Source organism: Anas acuta, chromosome 13 (assembly GCF_963932015.1).
Source record: "Anas acuta chromosome 13, bAnaAcu1.1, whole genome shotgun sequence".
Classification (NCBI taxonomy): domain Eukaryota; kingdom Metazoa; phylum Chordata; class Aves; order Anseriformes; family Anatidae; genus Anas; species Anas acuta.
In genome coordinates, this window is record NC_088991.1 from 4817176 (window position 1) to 4834843 (window position 17668).

Genomic DNA, 17668 nt, shown 5'->3' on the forward strand with positions numbered 1-17668 from the left:
AAGTTTAGAAAGGAAATCATATAGAAGAGGCCATCTGCTGTCAATGTGGTCAACTTTTTATAAGGAAAAATCCTTATAAAACTTCAACTCGTTGCTGAATATCCAAGAGCTCTGGCTGGGAACTTTAATGGCCGAGGGGCTGCAGGTAAATGAGGAACAGAGCGCCCTTTGGGGGCTGCTCTCACCCCTGCCTCTTTCCTAGCAGCCTGGCTTACCTGGATTCTCCAGGTCTGCAGCAGATGTGTTTGTATTTGATGCTGCCCATCGCGTGCCCATGGTAAGGAAAGCATTGAGGCAGTATGTATGAGAGGTGGGATGGAGGAGCCCTTCCTCCCGACACCCCAGATTCATTTCTTCCCGTGTCTAATCCAGGCGCTCCGATGTTCGCTCTTTCTACCCGTGCTTTTATGAAAATTCTGTGTATTTTAGAAATTAGCACTTTTTATCCTGAGTCCATATATGTTAATTGCTAATAAGAGACAAACGAGCCTTTCCAAGATTTCTTTTTCACTATAAAATTTCTAATTTGGAGATATTAGAAAAGAGAAATGTTTACCCCACTAGGGTTACTGCAAATATCCTGATGAGCTTTCATATCCTCCTCCAACACCAGCAGGCTTAATTGCCCTCTTTAGTCCAAACTTCAATGCATTACAAATTCATGCAGGAAAAAAAAAATCATTTTTTCTCTCTTCTTTTTCTTAAACCTGGTGGTTAACAGTGATGAGAAGAAACTATTTCTAATAGGAGATCTTAAGAGGGAATCGTAAAGTTTAGGACTGAGCCTTTCCTTCGGCGGACCTCTGTGAAATCCATTTCCTCACGCTATTCTGGCTCTGCATTAATCCATATCTTTAAACAAAATTTTACACACCATTCTTCAGCTGAGTTATTCGATAATATCCAGTGTGCAAGGAACTGTGAAGCATCCCCATTCTTAGAAAGCTTCTGTAATATTAATGTACTTGACCTTGGTCTCTCATATTTCCTGATTAGGTTCACAGGAAGGGTTTGTGAAGCTTTTAAGATACTGTCTTGTAGACCTATACGTAAATACTGCAGTAGAAAGAGAATTTTGGTAATAAGTTTATTTAAATGAAGCTGTTCTGCCCATCAAGAAATCTCCATCCTGAACTATTCTTTAATGGCTTTTGTTATTTTAGACTAGCCTGATACATAATTAGCTTTGGAGAGGTCCTTGTGTTTTTGTAAGGTTAACACCCACGTATCTCACTGAATTTTCAACCTTTGCAGATTGGAGTTTTTAATCATTCCAGCCTAATTTTCTCAGAAATGCAAACCCTTAACATTTCTGATTTATCTTAACTTTATAGCCAGCGACTGAGCGAAAGCTACACGTCGGGAATAGCGTTGCTTTTAAGGAGGAAAGGCAAAAGGCAGTGGTACAGCACAGTCTGCCTGCCGTCCTGCTGCCCATGGTCCCGCAGGCAAAGATTTCTTCAGCTCCACAAAGAAAACTTTCTATTGCAGCATCTGCGTTTTCCCGTTCAGTTTGAGACTTTCCAGCACGTCGGGACAGAGTCCGGTATCTCAAGCTTTATTTTTATAAATAGCACAGAGTTTGTTAAGTGCCCTCCTGATTTTACTGCCTACGATAAATCCTGCATGCTGCGGGTGCACACACCCAGCTCAGACTTCGTGTCCTGGTTCTGTCTGAGCCGGGGTTTTACCTCTCACGCAGGCTGAAAAATGCAGCCGAGGTAGGGGATGCTTTGTAAAGGGCCTCGGTTCCTCTATTTTGGCTCTTGTTTTGCTTTGTGGTTTATTGCTGGTGGTGGTTTGTGGTTTTCAGATTTGTTTGGTAAGCCTCGTTAATGCGCTGCTCCCTCTCATCCTGTTCTTGCCAGCCTGCTGTAACAATTTCTTACCAGTTCGCTCTCAGATCCTTCCGAAAAAACCTTTGTATAGATGTTGTGGAGCAGCATGGGGCAGCACGGGGTAGAGCTGTGCTTTTCCTGAGCATCGGTCGTGTTTTGATTTCCTGTTTACTGGAAGCAGGTCGGCTAGGAAGTAAGAAGCCCAGCTGATTTGTGACCTTCATGGACCTACAGAGCAAATCAGTCCTAAAACACGTGCCCGTGCCATGGCACAGGACGTCTGGCTTCTTCTCCTTCAGATCCAGTCAGGTCTAACACCTTCCTCCTCACCCTAACAATGAACCCAGGCTCTCTTGGCTTTCCATTGCCCTTGCTCCTCCCCGTTTGCTTTTGGGTTCACATTCTCCTTGCTGCTCCCATGTTTTCAGTCCTTCTGGTTTCCTCAATCCTTCTTGGACCTTTTTTTGGCCCACGAGGTTCCCATTTTCCCCTGTTCCTGCTCGGCCTCACCCTGCTCCTTGCACACGTGGGCTGCAGCTATTTTTCTTTGCCTTCTGCTGGCTTTGTCTTTTGGGTTTAGCAGCTGTCCTTCCCCTAGCTTTTTGCTGAAATACACCGTGCTCCAGCCATTCCTTCACGCGTTTCAGCTTCTCAAGGCTTTTAATTGCCGCCTTTTTCCCTTTATGATATACTGCTGTTCTTGATGTGTGAGAATACATTTACAGAGAAAGCTCCTTCTGTATTTTACATGTGCTTTGTCAGGAAGGCTATAATTTTGTTCACTTCCTTCCTTTTTCCTTAAAGTTGTTTGTGACAGGTCTTGAAACACTGGCACCTTCTGTCCTCTCGGAGTAAGGTCAGAAACTGTCATTTATTTCAGAATCTGCTCTAAAATAGTCAGCTCTTAATATCTTATCTCGGGGTCTGCTGGAGTTGGGGCTCGGGCTCTGTGATAATTGTTGCTTCTGCTTTCAGCTGAGAAGAAAGTGGAGGCTTGCTATGAATATTAACAAGCCATCCATCCTTTACACCTTCTGGGAACACACGAGTTCTTAAATTGTTTCTTCTTCTCATGATTTTTGTGTTCTCCATTTTCTCTGCAAGCTCTTTTTTTATCAACTTCATTTTTTTTTACCCCGGATTTATTCCTAATTGGAGGCTTTTATCCGTATTTATATCTAGGTTGCCAAACCTATTCTCAGTTAATGTTTGTTCTGTCAAACCTCACCTCCTCGAAGGGTTTTGGCTGTCTCACAGCTGGATTTAACCCACTAAGGCCTTCTTCGTCGTCTTTGGCCTTTTGTCCATTTTCATCCTTGATAAGATGAAAGTCCAGGGAACAGCTAGGGGATTGATTTCCTCTTCAGGCTTTTATGGGAAAACAGCCCTGAAAAACTGGAACCCGTAAGTCTGGCATCCATTTCATGGACAGGAGAAGCTCTGTGTGATGGGCAGAGAATACCTTTCCTCATTAATTTCTCCTTTTGAACCATTCCGGTTCTGGAAACCTCATGTACTTTTTATATTTTTTCTTATCGTGTTGTTGGGCAAAATTCAGACCCTTGGCCTAAATAAATATAAAAAAGTCAGTTCTTGGAAAAATGGGTTCAGCAGGAGAGGCACTTCTAGAGAACCTCTATTTAGAAGCTTAGTAGTAAAATCTATCCCCATCTGCTGGCAAGTGAAAATTTTTATCAGTTCACCCACCCATTGTCAAATTGCTGTGAAAAAGCAAGGGTGAGGTAGAATCCTTGGGATAAAAGGGATTTGGGAATGTCAGAATCCAGCAGGAAAACAGCATCGCTGGGGTCAGTCCCACCCCGCAACGCTTTCTCCAAGGGAAGCTCTCTATCCTATGTGCTGCACAGGTTTCAGTGGGGCTCAAATGGGGGGAGAAAAGGATATTTTTCCCTGCAGAGGCCTTGCTGCCCGTTTTGTCAGCACAGAAGGAGGTGTGCAGTGTGGTGGCCTTGCTTTGGAGAGGAGCCGTGCGGTCAGGGCTGCAGCCCGGCGAGGCGAGAGCCGCGCTTTGGCCTCTTTGGGAGAGCTTTATTTCTGTTTACGTCTGATTCGTGGCAGATGGCCCTGAACTCTATCTTTTAATTCTGCCTGGGAGTTAATGAAGTCCAGCAAGGGCAGAAGATGTTGTTAGGAAGAGCACAGCATGTTCCGCATCCATTCGTACCGGGGAGAGAGCTGAATTCTTTTCTACTAGTACTCCGCCGAATGTAAATATCTCAGAGACATTTACATGGTATTTCTTTTTAAGCATATAATGTTTTCATTCAAAAGTATCATAATTCTTAAAAGACCTGTCAGAGGCTCTGACATGTAATTAATTTCTCTAAAGCTCTTTTTTTTTTTTGTTGAAAGATGTAACCGCATATATAGCGCTCCTTCCAACACCTGCGCTTATTCACAACTCTGCAGAAAAAAGCCACATCTTCTGCTTTGCTTCTTCCCCCTCTTCTCCAGAAAAAGATTTTCCTTCGCTGTGGATACTCCCTCTCCATCTACCCCCGTGATCTACAACAAATAAAAGCGCTTGGTATGTAGAAGGTGTGTGTAAATAGGAATTGCCACGTTGGGTTTTGTCTGGGTGCTTGCAACCTTTTGTTTATTCAGCTCCGAGCTGAAACACTCCTGCAACTTTAATTATGGAACAGCTATCACTAACCCCTAATCTAGTCCATCTAATACAATTCCCATATGTGTAGGTGGGCTTGCAGTCAGTCTGGCAGGCTGTTTATTTTTACCTGGTGGATTTATTTATTTTTTTTCCTCTGCTTGGGAGTGTATTAAGCTCCAGCAGGATAGTGCTGGTGCCGAGGACACGTGGCCAAGCCCTGGATTATGCGGCAGGTGTGGCATGCTGGTGCCCATGGTCCCCTCTGAGTGCTTCCAGGATGCTGCTGAGACCGTGGCCGCTTTCTCTGCAAGATGCCAGGAGCTGAACCACCACTGCCTCCCGGGGAGAGCTGGCAGAGGCCAGCCTTGGAGGATTTGTTCCCTGGGCTGGCAGCTGAGACCAGAGCACGTCCTCTCCCCGCGGCACTGCTGATAGCAACGAGGGATGGACCCTTACCTGTAAGATGTCCACTTGGGACCTCGCCCTGCTGGGGGAGAAGGACATTGTCGGGTTGAGAAAGAAGCAAAGCAGCTTGTCGCTGTCTTTGTAGAGTGCACCCTTTGAGCAGAGGCATGTTTCCCTCGCAGTTGTGTAAACCAGCAGTGCTTCCCCTTTCACCTTGAGGAAAGTGCTAAAATCCTAGATGTACAAAGGAGTGTCAGTTCTAAGTGAACATAAAGCCCATCATTTCCTCGACTCAAGCGCAGAAGCATGTCCAGATGTTTTAGTTCTGTAATTCGGGCATTTCTTCCTTTGCTGTAGGCAAATAGCCGGCACCCCCCCACTTCATTTCCAGCCGGGAGCATTGATTACATTGCTCTTGCTTTGTGTACGTGTTGAATTTATAGGAAGAGAAATAAGGACAAGGAATATTGGGTTTTTACTCCAAAGAACTGACAAAAAGGTGTCCCACCAAGTGTGCACAGGCTCTTGCTCACTGGGAGTAGAGAGCTCGTGGGGCCTTAGCCTGGGCATCCGTCAACTTCCGTTCTCCGGCCACATCTGTCTTTGGAGACAGTGCTCCACACCTGCAGTGCCCATAAACCTTCTCAGGTGGCTTTTTAGAACAGAACAAAGTAGTGCTTTGGGTTACTTGGCCACCTGGGCTGAAGAACACCTGTTCCCAAGGTGATGGACCTGTTCTGAAGGCGATGGGAGGTGTAAATCCGGGGATCTGTTTGGGTGCTGTGTTTGTGTTCTGCTGGACACGTGCACTCCACGGAGTTGCTATCAGCTTTTGCACAACCCCGTTAGTGTGAGTAGTGGGAAGATGTAGGGGAGACACAAGGAGTGGAGAATGCTCTCAGCTGTGATGCTGAGGGTTTTTCCAAGGTGCTTGCAGCCCTTCGCCTGCCGTGAGCTGGAGGGCTGAAGGGGATTTCTCCAGGTCACCCAGTCCTGTGTGCTGCTCTCAAAGGCAATTTTTTCTTGTCCTTCTGCCCATTAATTTGTCCATCTCTTGCTTTAAACCAGTCGCGTTATTTTCCATCTCCACTGCTTGCTTTCTGCAACTTCATCCCTTCCATCTCCTCTCATAGCCAGTATCTGGTTCAGTTATGCCAGCCGTGATCTTAGCAGACCAAAGCCCTAAAATACGCGGCACAGTGGAGACAAGCCTGTCCTGCCAAATTCATCCCGGCGGCCGAACCAGCTGTGGCTGTCCTTGTAGCCCAGCCTGCCAAGCTGTGCTCCTGCCCTCCTCCTCCTCCGGACACCTGGAGCCCATCTGACTCCGTGGCTTTGACCATCCTCTTCCTCCATGCACTCCGGCTCTAGTAAAGTTCATAGACTTCAAGCTGGTGACTGAATTTCCTCCTGCTGGTTCTTCACAATAGCGTGACCTCAGCCATGTGTATCTTCAATGGCTGGACCTTGTCTGCAGCCCGAATCCTCTCCCCTTTGTTGTGCTGTCTGCACATGGCTCTGTTCTGTGCTCTCCTGCTACCCGGCGTATTCTCTGCCTATTGCCTTTATACCCCAGGTCTCCGTCGGTTTAGTTTTTCTTCCCAGGGACCCAGCTGTTCTTCTCCTCTTTGTTATTCCCAGTCTTCGGTTTCCTCTTGTTCTGCATTGCGTCAAGCCCCTTTGTCAGCTTTTCTTTCACGGTAGCTGGTGTTTCTCCCTGTCCGCCTTGGGAGCTGACCTTTCGTGGTCACGGCGCTCTGGAAAGGTCCTCTTGTTCAACAGGTCTCTGCAAACTTCAAAATTGTCTGGTTCATTTGCACTTCATCTCTCTTCAGCCGTGTCTGAAGATCCCCCATCTGAACTCTTTTCACTTCTTTCCAGCTCGTTTCTGGAGCTCGGCTCCGCACTCCGAGGTACCGCAGCCAAGGCTACAGGCACAGCCCCTCAGTTCTTGCATTTCGGCCTCCTCTTTGTCTTCTCCCGTCTTTGGATCACAGCCACCAGACACTTCCCTCCCGTGCCTCCCTCCCCTTTATGCACACACATCCCCCCAAATAATAATAAGAGATTAAAAATCCCCCAGGTTTCCAGCCCCATAGACTCCCTTTTTCTGCCTCCGACTGCCTGACCTCCTGCTTGCTGCTCACTTGGCGTCTGCCCAGATGAGCCCTGCTGCCTCCTCGGGGTCTGCCCGTTACGTCCCCGGGAGCAGGAACGAGGGGCAGACAGTCCCGGAGGCAATGGGATGGTTGGTGCCTTCCTGACAGTGCTCGGGATCTCTCTTTGTAAGCTCTGGTGTTTTATGTCCCCATTCCGATTTTCTCTCTGGAGATGCTTTGTGTTTGCAAGTGACACATCCACACTACTGGAGAATTACTGTTCCTGCCTCTGTGTTATGTTTTATTCAGTGCAAGCCATTATTTTAATACAGCTATGATGATGTTACCCGTTGAAAACAGGCCGGCTGTGTCATTTTGCACCAACCTGCTCGGAGCAGGTACATCCCAGCAGAAGTCAGGCCAGCAAACCAGCGCAGAGGTGGTGCTGGCGCTTTTGAGCCATGTGGGGAGGTGGAGGACATGACCACGGGTTTGGGTTTGTTCTGCTGGTAGGCCAAAGACTTGACTTGCAGCACTGAGCCTTGTATGGCAGCACTAGGTCATCTCTTGGCCTTCAACCTGGGTCCTATAGGTTAAAGTGCAAAACGTTCTGTAGTATCCTGATTTGGTTTCTGCACTTGGATAACTTGAAATATTACCGTGATTCTCCTTATGAATATAACAATTACTGTTAAATGCTCCTGTGATGGCCATACTCCAAGTCCTGTCTAGGACCGAGGCCGTGTTTTTGCTGGTGCTGTACAATGAGAAACCACTGCCCATGCTTTGGAGGACAGCAGATTGAAACCAGGTCCCCTGGACGTAGCACGAAGCTGCCACCTGCATTACCACAAGGTTCCCTGGAGGCCAGCGGTGTCAGCAAGGTAGGAGGACATAATTACAGAAATCAGCAGAATAAAGCACGGGTACAGCCTCTGAACCCACAAGTCCCTTAGCTGCAGAGCTTCACAAGCAAGGGGTCCGGCACGGTGGCTCCCCGTTGACTTGGCATCGGCTGGTGGCCATCAGAGGGCTGGAGCCTGCACCTCGAGGTGTCAGCGTGCCCTGGTGTGGCTGTCCCCGTGGCAGGGGGTCCCGTGGAGGTTTGCAGCACCAAGACGATGCCTGCTGGCCCTGACATCCTGCTCATCATGGGAAGGAGGAGGTGCCCCTGCTTGCTAAGCCTCTCCTGGAGCATCACCTTCACACTGCAGAAGGATGGTGGGGATCAGCGTGCGGGAGTGCTGGTTATAAACGTCTGCGTTGTGGAGGTGCCGGTCTGATCAGCCACGAATGCTCTTGGAGTGCTCTGAAGTGAGCCCATGAGCAGCAGGTTCAGATCTGTGAACGCACAGAGCCAAATGTGCTCGGTGCTGGCTCCAGCGAGCTTCTGTTGACCATGGAGGGAGCCCGGGGCAGCAGGGAGAGGAGGCTTAGAGGAGCAGACCGACTTGTCCTGAGCTTTGAAATACAGATTGCATCAAAGTCAAACTCTCCGGGTTAGTTAAACATTCCTCTAAATATGCAGAGGAGTTGGGTTACTGATGCTTGTTATTCTTCTCTTTCTCTCGGTGTCACAACATCTTTAAGTTTGGTGAAGGTTTCACTTACTGAGGCGGTTGTAAAGATTTCACATTAATTAAGAGGACTCCACTGCAAATCCGAATATGAGTGACGTTCGGCTGCTGAACCTGGGGCAGGGAGCACTGCAGGATAATCAGGCATCGACAAATGTTGGTTTAAAAACAAAAAACGATGCTTTGGTCTCGTACCTGTTCTGAGAGAGAAAAAAAAGTTGAGCTCGAGTTGCCAGACGTTAGGCTCAGTCTTTAATTTCTGGTCAAAGAGGCACGGTTCTGCTCATCGGGAGCATCCCCTCGGGTTGTTCTGTGCTGCCCACTGCTCCATGTCCATGCCGATGCACGGCGGCAGGTGGCATGGGAATGAGGGCAGCTCCCCGAGGAAGGAGTAAGAAGGGTTTCCACTGAAAAATGAGGCTAGATACTTCTTCCCCAAAATCTCCTTAGACGAGATTTTTCGTGCCTGGCAGCGCTTGGAGGAGGAGAGCCTTCGCTGGCAGCCGGGGCAAGCGGTTGTCGCTTGGGATATCTGGGATTTTCTTCCAACCCTGTTGTTGAGCTGCTGTCGTCTAACCTGGGGCAAGCTCCCTCTTCTCTGTGTGCCTGCTAACCCGTCTGCCAAATGGAGAGAATAATGCCTACCTGCTTTCGGAAAGCAATTTCAGGTGATGGGAAAGGCACTGCAGAAGTGCGGAGCGCTGTTCCACCTCCTAAAGGAGGACTTGAGGGAAGGAAATGGGGATATATATCATTTTAACCCTGCTGAAATACATTGGACTTGGCTTTTGGAGTGGAAAAGTGAAAATATGATAGCCTAAATAAATAGCATTTGTCCTCTTAAGCAGGGTGAGGGCAGCATGTAATGTTGTGGGGCTTTTTTTATTGTTGTTATTTTTTATTCATGGTTCCTTGAGCTGATTTTGGGAATTGTACTGACTGTGGTTATGTTTCTGGAAATGTGCAGGTTGGCCAGATGCAGTGGGGCATGGAATGAACAGAAAGAGGTTAAATTGATGGATGACCAACAAGAGCAGGATTGTGCCTCAGAAGACCAAGAAACTATCCTGATTAATGGGGTGAAAGAAAATGGTAAGGAACTTAATTACAGTACATGAGGGAGCAGTGACAACTTGCAAGCCAACTTATTTTCCTAATTCCTTTTGTGTATTTAATTTTAGTGGTTTGCAGGTATCTCCATGATACGGAGCAGTAGGACAAGTGGGTATTTTCTGCACTCCAGCTATGGTTCTACAGCTTTTGAGGTCTTAACAAGCACTGCTTTGGCCCATGCATATGCATGGTTGGAAATGTTTATGTGCACATGGAGTTTGAATTATGGATTTTAGTTCAGTTTGAATTATGGATTTCAGCTCGGTTTCTTAGGGAAAGAAGTCATAGGAGATTATGCAGCCCCTCTGCTGGGAATCTTCCCCCTCTCTGCAGTTACATAAACCAGTCTCAGCCCAGTTTAACTGAGGGTTTTCAGTCCCTACAAATTTAGGGGAAATTAGAGCTTGGGTTACAGACCTGAATTAGCACCCAGTGCTGGGGCAGAGCTCGATGTTTTCCTTCTAGGCGTTTTTATGGCTAATTTTATGGATTTTTAGAACTTCTGTTGGCCTACAAATCCTGCAATGTGTGCATATAAGCTGGACCCTGCTAGATATCTAGGACTCGGTTCTCTCATGCCGCGCGTGTTCAGATCCTGCTGTCTTACCACCGTGAGGTTTGCCCTAGCGGGAGCGTGTAGAGGCACATGTTGTTCTCATTCATTACCCAAAACCTGGAGCGACTCCAGGCACGCGGGTGCCCGTCAGGACCCCGCAACATGTGCTGGTGGCAGGTGAAGCGTGCGCTGGCGCTCTCCCGTACGGTGTAATTTTGAAGGTCTCCGTCTTTGCCAGCCCATCTTGCTCATGACTGCACACAGCTGATGGCAGCTGCTGGAGCTACAAGGAGGTTTTCCAGCCGTCTGATCGAGTAGGCAGTGAAATCAGTAAAGACTGGGGTGATTTCTAGAACCCGGTACCACATCCACGAGGTTAAATTAAACAGGACTTAAGAAGAGCTTTAATTAAACATCGTTGCGTAGGAGTTGCTGCCGAATCCAAAGCAGGGAGCTCTCACCAGGTAGCTCTGGTGCCACCATCTCCCTGGTGGTGACATTTAGGGCTGGGGCTTCTTGCAGCCTCTCACCCTTGCTACAAATTGGTGCTCGCTGCAGCGGCCGCGGTTAATCCAGGGCAGCCTGCGGGCTGCTGAAATGCACCCTCAGGGACTGGGCTCCTTCTGGAGCTGATTCACAACGGGATGGTGCAGTGTTCTCCTGCTAAAACTGCCCGTATGCTTTTGGATGGCTATTGAGTTAAACCTGAAAAAGGCTTTTTTGGTGCTCCAGTATTTTTCTTTTTTTTTTTTTAAACTGTGGTCTTTTTAGAGTATTATTTGCTTTGGAGCTTCAACTGATTTTGCGCCTGATTTTAGGACAATGCAGCCCCTGTAAAATCAAGCTTGGGCATTTCTATTTCACAAGAGTGAAGTTTACTTCTGTAACTAAAAAAAAACCACCTGCAGACAGCTTATTTTATATTACAACATCTCTGTGTACTGAATGCAGTATTTGAGATTGATTTTGAGCTCTCCACCTCCCTCTTTCTTTGAGTCTTGCAGCATTCACAGATATTCTTTTATCCTCAAATTTTCCATGCTTCCTGTCAGCTCCAAGCTGATTTTTTATTTTCTTCTACTTCTAAAGTGGACGTGCACTGGTTAATTTGTTTTGCTGCTTAAGGGAAAAGATACCACCTCTGCATTTCTGATCTAAAAATGGTGGGAGGGACCCAAAACGAGCTGCATTTTGCTTTTTAACCCTTCTCGGGGAGGGAAACAGCACCGATTTCCAGCAAGGCAGTCTGTTCGAGCTGCATACAGGCACTGAATTGCATTTCTGATCCGGTGTGTGTACCGCTCGGAAGGTTTGAGAAGCTGGATGGCTCTGACTGTCGCTTGCACGTCCTGGCTTAAGTCTTAAACAACAGCTCCGTCCCTGAGGCCTCCGGTAGAATATAACTTGGGGTGGCTTTTGGGATCAGCTCTGGGGGTTTAGGGCAGGCCATGTCACAGCGGAGCGGCCCCATACGGCGTGGCTGGGTGCTCCTTTCCGTCTGTCCCACATGGATGCGCTCGGGTGGCTTGGCACGCTGTTCTCCTGGTGGGATGGTGCTGTGGCAGCCATCCTCACAGGGACCAGGCTCACCCTTGGGTAGGGTGGCTTTTGGAGCAAATGCCCCTGTCACAGGGGATTGCAGGAGCTACCTAGGTGCACATCTCTCTGCGTGCCCTGCTCTTGCAGCGGGCTGGTGCTTCAGTGCTTGTCCCCCCCGAATACCCATGTGGGATTCCCAAAATCCTCATTGTGGGGCCGGGATGTGCTTCTCCACGCTTCCCAGTGCCACGTCAGGTGGGGCTGCCCCTCTGCTGGCACCGAGCGGGGTCTCACCCCACCAACCTGGGGTTTCAGCGAAACGGTCGGCCAGGTAAGCTGTGTGCTGGGACAAAAGCAAGAAAAGCTCGAGGCTGGCAGAGGTCTCCGCCTGTTCTGAATGCACGCATTTGTGTGTTTTTATAATGCAGAGATAGCCGAGCATGTTCATGGATGAAAAGACATCGCATTTCCATGTCAAGGGTCATACCGTCCGCTGAGCCAGGAGTCGGATAAAAGAACATTCATAATTTTACTTTGCCACAAAAGAGTGCCATGAGGCAAAGAAAATTAAAAACCCTTCAATTAAAAAAAATCCTTACGTTATGCAAAAGGCATTTGAAAGATGAAGAACAATGGGAAGAATTGCAAAATCAACAATAATTTTAATAATAATTGCCTTAAACTCTGTGTTTCCTCCTGCTTTCCATCCGCAAGGACGAGCAGGCTGCCGGTTTTTTAATCAGCTGTAACTTTGCGACCCTGCAGCAGCAGCGCAGCTCAGGTGCGTGTCCGCTGCAGGTGCTGCAGGAAGGATGTTTTGCTTCTTTAAGAATCTTATTTTTCTATTAATTTTGCCGATGTTAATGGGAACATTTTTATTAGGCTTGTTTTGTTTTTTTAATAACCTTGTCAGATTTGAAAGGCAGTATCCAGGTAACGGTATGTATATTAGGAGGAGAGAACGGATGGTTTTGGTTTTTTAAACATAATCTTGTACCTCTTCCAACTGGCTGCGGGGGGCAGAGTGTTTACCTCGCTGGTTTTCGTACATCACAAAATTAATTAGCTGCACGAGTGGAAGATTGCGATCTTGCGGGGAGGAGCCTGCCGCCTTCCAGGCAGGCGGTAGGGAAGAGACGCCCCCAAAAGCGGGGAGAATGGGAGCGGGGTGACGGGAGCTGCGAGGTTTGTAAACTCTCCTTTTTTTCTCTCTCTCCCTTCCCTCCCTCTCTCCTCCCGTCCCTCCAGAGCCACGCGCCCCGGATGGCGAGGAGAGGCCGTGCGGCGACGCCGCCGTCGCCTTCCCGGCCCTGACGGCCGCTCCGAAGGAAGCCCAGGCGTGCCACCGCGCGCTGCCGCCCCTGCCTTCGAAGAAGCCCTGCTCGCTGAGCCCGCCGTCCCCGCTGCGGCTCACCGATGTCCCCGAGCACGCGTCGGACGACTCCTCGGCCCACGCCATCTCCCTCACGTCCTGCGTGACGAAGGGCATGAGCTCCTGGTCGCTGCCGGGCGACTGCGAGAAGGCTCCCTTCAGCATGATGGAGCCCGGAGGCATGTCCGCCCTGACCGGGGACTGCCTGATGCAGCCGAGCCGGACCTGCCTGGGCTGCTTCATTGAATCAAAGGACGGCATTGATGCAGAGCCGGGAATAAGCTTGAAAGTGGGGGATATAAATAGGGATTATGACACCTGTTCGGTCTCTGATATAGGGATTCACTGCATGAGCACAGGAGAAACCATGAGATATGGGGATCAACTGCTTTCAGACCAGCTTTTAAGCTTCCCTATGCATAAATCGAGGGCAGCGGACAAAAGAGATGCAGAAAAATCTGACAGTGATTCAGAGGACCCCACTCAGAAAAATTATTACGAGGGATTACTATTAGACAAATGCAATGGTGAGGAACCCTTACTAACAAATCCCAACCAGGAATGGGGCTATTTTGAATCTTTCATTAGCGAAAGTAAAATTGAGCTGCTTGACCTCTGCTCCAAAAATGAGCTTTCTGTAAATCTGTTTTCTGAGGAAGATGTGGATAATTACATGTTTGATGATGATGATTCGACCTTGGGAAGCGACGTCTGCTCCTTAAAGATCAGATACGAGTCTTTCCAGGACAACGTGCGGGAGAAGACCACCACCCTACAGGAGGACGCCCAGTTCAACTTCTTCCCCAGCGTCTTTGGCAACTGCACCAAAAGGGACAGCAGGAGCACCCTGAAAAGGGGGCCCGGTGGTGCTGCCGACCCTTCTCAATTCAAGTCTGAGGAAGGCATCATCTGGGGGGAGGAGGAGGAGGATGGCGAGGAAGAGGATGGCGAGGAGGAGGAGAAAGCTGCCTTAAATAAATCTTGCAACAGCACGGAGGTGGTGCAGTACGTGGGCTCCAAAAGGAGCCACTTCTTGGACTCTGTGAATTCCACAGAGGACTCTGGGGAGTTCAGCGATGACAGCACGTGCACGGAGTCCTCCTTCGATGTGCTGCGGGATATAAAGGACTGCAGCCGGTACCTGTCCCGGGACCACTCCAGCTCCTTCATCCAGCAGAACTACGGGCTGCGGGCGAAGAGGAAAGTGCGATACAGCGACGACTACCTGTACGATGTGGACTCCATCGAGAACGAGAAGATCCTGGATAAGAAGGAGTGGCTCCCAGACGGGCCCAAGGAAGAGGATGACGACGAGTGGTGCCCCAAGAAGCGGCGAAAAGTCTCTCGCAAGGAGCCCCCCGTTATCATCAAGTACATCATCATTAACAGGTTTAAAGGGGAGAAGCATATGCTGGTGAAGCTCAGCAAAGTGGATGCCAACGAGACAACTGTTACCCTGAACGAGGAGCTGCTCAGCAAATACGAAAAGCTGGCCCCATTGAAGGGCTTCTGGCAAGAGAGGCAGCAGAGCCGGCTGGATTTGCTCAGATCGTCTCTCTACCACAAGCAGAATTTCTATCTTAACGGCTCAGATGCTTCATTCCTCCCTCACCCACGGAAGCGAAAATGCAAGCTAGCAAACAGGCACAGGATTCAAAGAATTAAAGCCATTGAGCAGTCAGTGAACAAGCTGGGCTCTTGCTCCTCTGATCACAAGCAGCCTTGCAGCAGTAAGGAGGATGCAGGCCTGAAAGGGCTGCAGGCATTAGCCATCGCCACCCCCAGCTGTGCGAACGGATTACATGTAAATGACATCACGGGCATCGCTGCCGTGAAATGCAAATCGCAGGAACGGGAATACAAGGGGACGGAGAGGAAAGTGCTCCGCAGGATCAAATTCAAAAGTGAAGCCAGGTTGAAATGCAAGAAAATCAAAGCTGCTACCAACACGACGGAGGGCTGCCCGGCGCTGGAAAACCAGGACTCAGCAGCGCGGCTGAAGGACGAAAATGTTCCGTGTGCTTCAGACAGCTCCCGTCTCCCGGAGTGCCATGAGGATAAGATTGCTAAAAATTCTGCTTTCCTACCATCCACCTCCTCTTCAGACAAGCCTCTGCCATCTGCTAATATCACCACCAATGTACCCCTGATCCCCGGAGGCTATCTGCAGACACTGTTAGACGCTTCGGATTTGTCGAGCAGCACCGGCATCTCGTACTTCACCCAGCACCCCTCCGAGCAGCAGCACCCGCTCCCCAGCATCGTCCCCGCAGACAAGCCGTTCGCCGGCCTGCAGCCGTCGCAGAGCTGCGTGCTGTCCCCGCCGTCCGAGTCCGAGCTACAGCAGTCCCCCGGCCACCTGGAGATGGAGCAGAGCAGCTTCGGCAGCGTGTGGCCGGCGAGCAAAGCTGCTGGCAGCAACCGGCAGGAATTCGCCGGAGAGCTGCGGGAGGCCACGGCACTGTCGGGAGAGTTCGGCGGTGCCACGGGTGCCGACGGCCTCCCGGCCTCCGGCTACCCTCCGGTCAATCTGAATAGCAGCAAATTGCTCTACCAAAAAAATTACATGCCGGATAGCCAACAAGTGCAGTCTGATGATTCTTATCAGTCGTGTCATTTTAATAATGGAGAGGGGCGCTTTCATTTCCAGCGAGGTACACTAAGTACAGATGATGGCAGACTCATTAGTTTTGATTCAGTGGGTTCATTGTCAGTTAGTTCTAGCAATTACAGTTCTTTAAGTTTAAAGTCTTGCGAAAAGGACGGCGAGGATGATATTAATGACGATTTCTTGGCCCACTGCAGTCCCAAGCTAGTGATCCAGCAAAGCATAGATGAAATCACCCCTTTGAAGGAGTCCACGGACCTTTTAGACATTTCCAACTTCACACCCGATAAGTTCCGCCAGTCGTCGCTTTCGGAGATGTCCCCTCCAGACACTCCCAACCTTTCCCCACAGATAGCCGGCTCCGACACCAAACCCCTGGGCACCCTGAAGGGCTTCCCGGAGAGCGCCCAGGCCGCTCTGAGCAGCTCCGAGAAGGTCAAGTGGAACTGCGGGGTCCTGCAGACCGAGGATCAGGCAGATAATGGGTTTACTTTAAATAATCACCAGTTTCAGTTCCATATGTTCAACGATGAAGATTCTGTCAGCCTTCTTGAAAAAAGTCCGTGCTTGTCAACATTTAATGAGCCATCTGGTCAAATTAGCACCAATAGCAAAGTGTCGAAATCTAAGAGGAAAAGTTCATCCAGCAAGAATGTGGGTACAAACCAAAGTTCTTCCCAGAAAACCACCAGGAAAAAATCTCCCAAAACCAACAAAGGCGCCGAGAAGCCCCCAGGGAAGAACTCCAGGCAGGCCCCCAGGTCCACCAGGAAGGGGAAGAACGCGGCGGGCCTCAACGGCGAGAAGGCCCAAGCGGGCGGCAGCAGAGCCGTCACCCAGCTTGCCGGCCCGGCCTTGGTGGCCAAGGGGCTCGCCGAGGGCGTCCAGCATTGCGGCCCGGCCGCCGGGAAGCTGGGCAAGCACAACGGGCTGGCCGGAGAGTGGGCGCTGGGGAAGGACGGAGGCACGGGCTGGTCAGAAACGGGCCTGGGGAACACCACCGGCCTGCTGGATGACGACCAGAGGGAGTTCGAGGAGCCCTCCAACATCTTGTCCAACATCGCCTCGGGGATGGCGGACGTGCAGAGGTTCATGATGGCCTCCATCGAGCCCTTGTGGGGGCCCGTCGGCCACAACAGCGTGCCAGACATATTCCGGTCGCCCGAGTCGAACAGCCTGAAACTGAAAACCCTTAAAATTCTGGCAGGGACGCCCCAGGAGTCGAAGAAGAAGGCGAACGGCGGCTCGCCGGGAACGGCGAAGAACCACAAGTCGAACAACAAGGGCTCAAGCAAAAACGGCAAAGCTGCCGCCTGCGACCCTGGTCGCCCCAACTGTTCAACTGGGTACAATACAGACATTCACTCTCCCTTTTTTGATAAAAACTATAGTAACCTGAGCACTTTAGGCAATAACGGACCTACCCATAAAAAACTGTACCGTCATAAATCGAGTTCTAAATCACTGAGGGATGAGAACTGTAAAATAAAGCGAACAGACCGCGAACAGACCCATAAGGACCCACCTGTGACAGCTTCTTTTGAGAAACTGAGGTAATGCTGCACCAAACTGGCTGGAATGCCCCTTTAACTTTCCTACTACCTGCTAAGCCCGCTGTTCCTCATTTTTTCCTTCCTGAAAGCAAAAGTTGCATGAAAAAGACATTCCCCTTTTACAGTTTTGGTTGTTTATTTTTTCTGTTGTTGGTTTTTGGGGGTTTTGGTTTTTTATTTTTTTTATTCTTTTTTTTTTTTTTTTAAATGCATGAAAATAATTATTACTTGCAAGCTACCTAAAAGAATGACCAATTTTCTGGCTTGGCTGGGGTTAAAAAAAACTAACAAGGCTACTCTTTTCTGCTGTTTGGCTTCTTCAGTTTTTAATTACTTATTTATTGGGGGAAATACAAAACAAAATGATTACATGCTCTTT

The 17668-nt window shown here is 49.3% G+C and overlaps 1 protein-coding gene across 5 annotated transcripts in view; it reads left to right on the plus strand.

Moving 5' to 3' along the window:
• The window catches only part of NEXMIF (neurite extension and migration factor), a 133252-nt gene that overhangs the window by 109999 nt on the left and 5585 nt on the right, over positions 1-17668 (plus strand). For 4 of the 5 annotated variants that reach the window (XR_011101006.1, XM_068696941.1, XM_068696940.1 and 1 more), the window contains exons 3-4: positions 9516-9640; positions 13005-17289. Coding sequence is in view for 4 of the 5 variants with exons in the window: in XM_068696941.1 (XP_068553042.1) it covers positions 9565-9640; positions 13005-17289 (4361 nt within the window). In the remaining variant the exon portion in view is untranslated. The remainder of the gene's footprint in view (positions 1-9515; positions 9641-13004; positions 17290-17668) is intronic. The other variant, XM_068696943.1, reaches the window with a different exon arrangement.